Source organism: Cyrtonyx montezumae, unplaced genomic scaffold, assembly GCF_038088225.1.
Source record: "Cyrtonyx montezumae isolate F1298 unplaced genomic scaffold, pur_monq_1.0 scaffold_6, whole genome shotgun sequence".
Lineage (NCBI taxonomy): Eukaryota > Metazoa > Chordata > Aves > Galliformes > Odontophoridae > Cyrtonyx > Cyrtonyx montezumae.
The window spans coordinates 10,252,526-10,260,046 of NW_027072067.1; the positions used below are offsets into that span (position 1 = coordinate 10,252,526).

A 7,521-nucleotide genomic window follows, 5' to 3' on the forward strand; every position below is an offset into this window, starting at 1 on the left:
GCACTCCCACATCTAACAGTGTCCAAACTGTTAGTGTTCACGCCAAGTAGGAAACAGCATTCTGCACCCCACCACCCACACTGGAGATCGTCTAGATCAATCCTTTGTTCTTTGGGATGAAATAAAGGTGAAAGGAAAGCAAGACTTGATGGCCCACTCCTCAATTACACTGTTGGCTGAGCTCATCTGCTTGGGCTGTAGGAGACTTGGTGTAGACCTTTTGAGGCTTGTGCATCCTGGGTTTATGTCCCAGCTCGTGGTCTGGGGGACGTGGAAGCATGTAAGTGAACAAATGTGGAAGCAGCAGTGTATCTTCTGCCAGCACTGCTTCTGCCTGTACTTGCACTTTAAGAGTCTCAACCTTGTTTTTGGGTCCGGGCTAGGATCCCATTGAGAAAAAGCTGGTTTCTTTGGTTATGAGCTGTTTTTGTGAATTCTACTCCTAGATGGTACCTGCAGATGAGTGTAAATACATGAATGTGGAGAACTCGATATTGTGGCTGTTAACAATAAATATTTTGTAGACATTTCCCTGAGTGCTGTAAAATCTACATTTGTCTGATGTGCAACTCCTGGAGGGGAGCAGGAAAATGCCTTTTAAAGTCTCCTTAGTTTTGGGGATCGGGAAGCAGTCCTGTTGAGGTGGAGTGCCCTAAGAAGGAGTGTTCACAGGCACATGATCTGGATGCGAGCAGAGTTTTCTCAGCAGGCCAGTGGGGAAACCAGCTTGTTGAGCTGCTGTAACAGGAGACTCAAGACTGTTAACAGTCTAGCTGCTGTAGGGGGGTGACAACATGGATAACAGCATTTGGGCAACAATAAATTCTGAAGCAAAAACTTCTCCGTGATTCTCTAAGGCCACTTGCTTTTTTTAGTCTCAGGTCTGTGTAAAACCTGACAGGAACAAAACTGGAAGGTGCCATGAAAGTTGTTTTTATTAGGACTCATCCTTACGGAACTCAAGCAGTTAACAAAAGACAATGGGGTTTGTCCACTTCACTGAGTAATGCAGCAAACTTGCACGAGGAACAATGAACACAAGCAAGGAAATGGAAAGCTTGTCCAGACCTGAATTTACCTGTTGAAAGAACAGCTCAGACCTTGAAGATCTGCTCTAGAGGCTCAGATCACCTTGGCATGTCTTCTGTTGCAACGAGCATACCGCTTGTGCTCAGTGCCCCGGCTAACTGGGAGCAACCAGTTCTGTTTTACTTGGAGCTCTTCTAGGAAATCACCTGACGTATTTCCTTACACGCTTCAGCTCTCAGCAGCACTACTACAAAACCAGCCTTGCTGCCACTGGCAGAAGTGACCCCTGAAGTGTTAGTGAGCATTCTGAACTAAAATTCGTTAAAGATCTGCGTGTTAAGTAAATCACGTGTAGCAGAAATGCCCTTAAGGAAGGCATCTGTCTTTCCAGAGGAGGCTTCACCTGAGAGCTTCTGTTTTGAGGTGGTGCTGCCTACAACTAGAACTTCCTCACCTGGAAGAGCTGTGGGACACCTCTGTCAGTAATGCTGCCCTAACAGCAGTTCCCAATTTTTCAGCTGGTGGCGCAGATGGATACGAGGGACACGTGTAGCTTATGCACTCAGTATGAAGCCCAGTTTGAGTCTGATTAACATCCAGTTCTCAAGATCAGATGGGCCTCACTTGATCTTCATTATTTACAATGAAAAAGGAGGAAGTGTCACTAGAGATACGGATTCAAGGTTCACTGTCCTTAATCACAACAGAGGTCTTTGTCTGTGTCCACTTCAGCAATTTTCCATTGGCACAGCAAAGTAAAGGCAGCAAGAGGAATTATTTGTTGCCTCTGTTCTTGCAGATCCTCTTGCGTAAGTGCCAGCTCTGTATTCTCAGGTTCCACATTATCAGGTGGTGTTGCTGCCTGTCACACTAACAGTCCTCAACTCTGTTGTGCAGCGGGATGACAAACACAGAGATGTCGTCGTAGGATGCCTCCTGGCTGTCATCCAGCATCCACTGGTGGCCTCTCTTCTTCCCCCTTGCTCTGTACACCAAGCTCTTGGCCAGTTCTGAAAATCTGGGGGTGGGAAAAAATGGGAGGTTTGGTTTAACTCAATGCTGCTCCTCAATAACAACACTGAGATAGGGCTGGCTCTGCATTGCCAGGATACGTTTCTTAAGGCATTGGTGTCATCACCGCTTCTTTAGGATGCAGAAAGACTATGAGTCAGTCCTTCCAGAGTCCCCAGAAAGAGTGCTTGGTCATGCTAGAGCTGACCTGGATGCCAAGTGACATCAGCACGCTTTTGATCCAGACAGGTTATTTGGGAAGGGAAACAAGGGTAAGGCTGACGTTACCTGTGGGGATCGGTCCTGTTTTCTGCAAGAAAGCTCCTAGCCATGTGAGCCACCTCTTTGTTGCTCAAAACATCCCAAAGGCCATCAGTTGCCATGATGAGGACGTCATCTTCCTTAATGTCATGCACAGCAAAGTCAAATATGTTCACCTGGAGAGCACAGGAGTGAATCAGAGGGGCTTTTCCACGTGCGAAAGCTCCAGCTATTTACTGAAGGCTGACGTGTTTCCTGTATTACAGCTGGCTTTGGGAAGCATTAAGCAACCCTGTGATTCTTCTGCTTTCCTGCGTGAGGGTAATCACAGACTGCAAACTCCCCCAAGTCAGTGGTGACCCCGCTGCGGTCAGCATGCCGGCAGCAACTGCACTCACTGCAGTGTACAGGAGGGGGCAGGGGGATGACTGCTCCCTGAGGGATGGCTGGTTGTGGGATCAGAGGGCTTTGGATCTTTACACCTCGTTGCTGCTACCTGGGCAGCGTGCAGAGAGAAGGGGATGAAAAAAGGGCAGGGCTGTGACCTGCTTGGTCACTGGAAAATGGGAGCAGCTAAATTCCACCACCTCCCTTGCAGTTCCATGTGCTCTGACTGACCTTCGGAATGCAGGAGAGGAAGGGTTTGACTTCAATGTCGGTGTCAATGACTTTGAGCTGATGATCCCCTAAACCTCGAGAGACAGACAGAGTCCCCAGCAAACGAGCCTGGCCCCAAACAAAACAAATGTAAGAACGCGGCACCTTTAAAGGCAGATGCATGGCTTGCCCTTTAGGAGCCTTGTGCAAACATCACCCAGAGCCACCCCAGGAGACATCAGAGATGGAGAAGTGGTTACAAGCAATGGCATGATGGGAGCATGGACACGGACAGCCAGCAAATGGGTGAGGAAGGGGTATGTGGTAGAGGCTCATGCTGATGGCCCACAGTGGGTTCTGTAATGAGTAGCATGTGCTGCAGACCTCAGGAAGCCCACAGGGGTATCTGCTTTTGGTGTGAGATGACAAGGAAGAAAACTGAACTGACTTGAAGTAAATGGTCCTTTGTCTTTGCAAAGGGGTGGTGCGTGGGCTGTGGCACTGGTGGTGGCAGGGCTCTTCCTGCTCCGCCTCTGCAAGCAAACACTGCATGCATGCAGTCAGTGCCCCAGTGAGCAGCTGGGATGCTCTGGGCCTCCCCAGCAGCCTGCTCCGCCCTCCCAGGGTGTAGAGCACCAAGCTACCTGCTTTCCGTGACCATGGACAAGAGGGTACTTGAGGTCAGCTTTCTCCACCAGCTTGTATCCCCTAGAACAGAGGATTCAGTGTTCATTTGGTGTCTGACTTGATGGTACAACTCTGTCTGAGCATTTCAACTGTGGTTCAACCCTTGTGGTATCCCCATGCACAGGGAACGACTGAGACAGGTGACTTGCTGAAGCAGATGTATTAAGAAAGACCTCTTGCTGAATGCCAGGGTGTTTCTCCCTCCCCATTTCCTTCCAGTTGTACAGGGGCTCCCTGCCTCAGCCTGCAGAGCCCAGCACCATCTCCCACTGCTGTTCCCAACCTCCCTGCAAGGGTTATATCCTTCAGGCAGAGCAGTGCTACTGCTGGGAGACTGCTCACAGCATCCTTGACCATGGTAACAGTTTGCATTCAGACAGTCCCTTTGGTATCCCACTGCTAATAGCAGCAGGTAAAGCTGCCCTGTGCCACATCCCTGCTCCCACACACAGAGGACTCACCAGCCCTCCATGAAGTAATCCCTGTACAGGACCTTCTGTCCCACGTCATCTCCCTTCAGCCTCCGTGGAAACTCAAAGCGTGTGAACTCTCCATCCAGGAGTTTGGGGAAGAGAAAAGCCTGGAGGAGGGAACAAAAGCATGAGGATGGACAGGCTTCGCTTCTGCAGGGTGAGCACTGAGACTACGCTCTGCTCACACACTGGGACTTGCACCCCCAGCTGCAAAATGGGCACAACACTGGGAAAACACACCCCAAGGGTGAGCTTCTCCAGCACTAAGTGCTGTTAGTTGAATCCTGCTCGCAGCCCCCCATGGCTGCTGACATTTTGACCACACGGTGCTTATTGCAGCCTTCAAGGAAGCAAGTGGTGCTCCTGCCATGAGCCCTCCACAACCCACTCTGATGGTCTGATGAGTGAGAGGAGTCACTCACCAAGTGCTGGAGTCGCTGCCTCTCTGTCTCTGGTGTGAACTCAGAGCTCATGGGCACAATGGTGTCCTTCAGAACAAGAATGGCCCTACAAGAAGAGGCAAAAAGCTGAGCTGCTTCCTTCCCCATCCCTGCTGACCTCCGGTTACTGGGGCTAGCCCCAGGGTGAACCAACTGAGAGAACAGGGTATTCTGTGGCAGAGCAATGCTACGCAATGCCTCCATCCAGGAGGGTTTAAAAATGCTGGTATGTTTTAACTAACCCCATTGCAGTTGTGTTATCGCAGCAGAGAACTGAGCCTGCCTGGTTTAACAATGGCAGAACTCCCTGCTGGAGGAGTGGTGGCCAAGGACACATGAGAAAGCTCTTTAACATGCTTTGAAATCAAATCCCACTTTTGAACCCCTGCCAGGATGAGCTTACTACTGCTGCACTGCCCTGTGGCTGGCTAGCATTAGTGTTTGGAAATCTGAAAGCTCTTCCAGAAGGCATCAGAGCACCCACCTACCCATCCAGGGGGTCCCGTGGCAGCTGTGTCCCAGCACAGAAATGTTGCACACTTATCTTCTCTAGCACTACATAAGGTGCTGGAAACCTTTGCTAAGGCATTGGAACAAGCTGCCCAGGGAAGTGGTGCTGTCACCATCTCTGGATGTGTTCAAGAACTGTGGAGATGTGGTCATGGCTCAGTGGGCACAGCTGGACCTGATGATCTCTGTGGTCTTTTCCAGTCTTAATTATTCTATGAAACCTCTGCTTATGTTCCAGTTCTTGTTCCCAAGCAACCCCTCCCTTTCTTTGCGCTTACCTGCTGTCTCCAGCATTAGCCACATACAGCTTTCCCTGGAAATAAAGGGCAGCCAGAGCAGTGCAGCCTCCTGTCTGGTTGGTGGCTTCCATCTCCTGGCCAATGACTTCATCCTGTGGGTTTAAACAAGACTAAAGCACAATGTGAACCAGGGTGCCGCTTTCCACAGCTGCCTCCTGGCAGAAATCTAGAGCTAAAACTGACTGAAGAAGGTCAGCAGGAAATCAGCAAGGTGAAAGTCAGTGTTGTGTCAGTGCAGCCAACAAAGTTATCACAGCTGGACCGAGCTCTCAGGACAGGCTGATAGCAGAGATCTCAAACTTGCATGTGGTATGTGAGTCTAACAATAGCCGTGGCCTAGCCTTGAAGGAATGTATTCCCTGGGAGCAGAGATGCTGCAGCTTTGTGCAGTGTCAGCACTACTGATGTGCAATGGCTGTGAGGCAGACCTCAGGCAGCTGACCAACCCAGCACATATCAGCTCGCCTTAAGGGTGTGCTCTGATATTCCTGCCTGCTCGAGGAGCTGCAGAACTCATTTGGCAGCCACAGCCCAGCCCGATGCACAGCATCCTTTGCCCATTTGGCAAACCCAAGCAGCTGGGGAATCAGTGCTTGACCATTTCCTAACGAGAGAGCTCAGAGCAAGGGAGCCCTTGCCTCCCAGGCAGGGAGGAGACAGCCTTGGCCACCTTTGGCTGCAGGGAAGGAGAACTCACGCATTCCTGGAAGGCATTCTCTAGGGCTCCCACCACCACGTCTTCTGCGTGGATGTGCTTCTCCTCCACGAACTGGGGGTCACTGTCACAAACGCAGCGCCCGCTCAAGTGCATGGGGGGACAGGCCTCCACAACGGCCCCCGCGGCCTCCTCCAGCTTCTGCTTGATGCAGTAGTGCAGGTAGTTGGAGGCAATGATGGCAGCTTCTGGGCCACCATGGCCATCGAAGAGCGCCCAGTAGTAACCAGTCAAAAACTGCAACACAGAAGAGAGATAAAGCAGCGAAAAGAGGAGGAGAGGGGCCGTGCAGACAGCAGTTTGCAGTCAGACAGCAGTTTGCAGTCAGGACGTGCTGAACGTGTTCTGCCTGGCTCCTGCGGTTCAGCTGATGGAGCAACCCCTGGGGGGCACGTGGGGGAACTCAGAGTGGGGCTGTACCTGCGTGGAGCACAGGATCAGCCACTCCTGGTCCTCCTCCAGGCTCGGCTCCCTCCTGCGCACAGAAATCTGGCAGCACGTCGCCTGGTCCTCGTTGAACTCTGACTTCTCAGCATTGATAACCCTGCAGGTGCAAACACTCCAGCTGAGGGGTGAAGCACTGCCCAGCCAACATGGGAACAAACCCCCGGCTTTCCTTCCAGCCCCACTCTCACTTGCTCAAAGTCAAGGATTTCTCAGCTGGGAATCTAACCATCAAGTCCTTCACGACAGTGGGAAAAAGCTTCACCAGGGATACAGTGGGTTATGGGGAAAGAGCAGTGATGGGGCACCCCCGCCTCCATCAGCCCCCACTGGCAGCCTGGGCAGCGGGGCCAGGCTGGTGACAGGGATCCTCCTGGCCCTTCTCTCCCTGCACAGCTCATCTCCTGCACGTTGCAATCCTTCGGCCCCCAGGTCACCAAGCGGTCCCACCACAACGTCCCTCTTCCCGTAACCGAGGCAAACCCAGAGATTTACGGTGCTCTGCCAGGAGCCAGAGTTCAGTGCTCCGGTGCCCGAGAAGCCATGCCTCTCTGCCCGCTCCCTGCAGCTCTTCTCCCGGGGACTCTCGGGCTCCCTTCAGCAAAGAACGGAGTGCTCGCCGCCCACCACCGCCTCGCACAGGGGCACGGGATCACCTCGTCCAGTCCCGTCCAAAGCTCCGGGGACTCTCGCCACGCCCGCAGCCGCCCCAGCACCCGCCCCGTGACCCCGCGCAGCCCCGCGTCCCCAAAGGCCGCACTCACTCGGCATATCCCGAACCCCACGGCAGCGGCCGCTCCGGCCCGGTGCCCCGCACGGCCCTGCCGCCCCGCGGGCTCTCCTCTCCGCCGCGGAGGAACTTGGGCCGGCGGTAGCGCGGCGGGTCGGGCTGCGGGGAGCGCGGTACCGACTCCCGGGCACCTCCGGATCGTTCAGCGGGGCCACCCCGCCGCAGCCGCCGCAACCACTCGACGGACATGGAACCCCGCGGGCTCCCCCCCGCGCGGGCCGGGCGCGGCTCCTCCCGGGGGCGGTGCGGACGGCGGCCCCGCCCG

At 53.5% G+C, this 7,521-nt stretch overlaps 1 protein-coding gene across 1 annotated transcript; it reads right to left on the minus strand.

The window, feature by feature from the left end:
• Nucleotides 1-809: 809 nt before the first annotated feature.
• PPM1M (protein phosphatase, Mg2+/Mn2+ dependent 1M) lies at nucleotides 810-7,482 on the minus strand. The gene is made up of 10 exons (XM_065749322.1): nucleotides 7,231-7,482; nucleotides 6,443-6,566; nucleotides 6,005-6,259; nucleotides 5,287-5,399; nucleotides 4,481-4,565; nucleotides 4,047-4,165; nucleotides 3,543-3,606; nucleotides 2,920-3,027; nucleotides 2,329-2,477; nucleotides 810-2,047 (listed from the first exon to the last, which is right to left on the minus strand). Exons 1-10 carry the CDS (start codon nucleotides 7,443-7,445, stop codon nucleotides 1,900-1,902), a joined length of 1,380 nt encoding a protein of 459 aa, XP_065605394.1. The 5' UTR covers nucleotides 7,446-7,482; the 3' UTR covers nucleotides 810-1,899.
• Between the last annotated feature and the right edge of the window lie 39 nt (nucleotides 7,483-7,521).

What these genes read in the sequence shown, in the direction of transcription:
- PPM1M (XM_065749322.1), bottom strand. Translation starts at nt 7,445, where the DNA reads ATGTCCGTCGAGTGGTTGCGGCGGCTGCGGCGGGGTGGCCCCGCTGAA. An exon ending in TGGGGTTCGGGATATGCCGA is followed by an intron (nt 6,567 to 7,230) that starts GTGAGTGCGGCC and finishes TTGCACCTGCAG; the next exon opens with GGTTATCAATGCTGAGAAGT. An exon ending in GCTAATGCTGGAGACAGCAG is followed by an intron (nt 4,566 to 5,286) that starts GTAAGCGCAAAG and finishes CTCTTCTTGTAG; the next exon opens with GGCCATTCTTGTTCTGAAGG.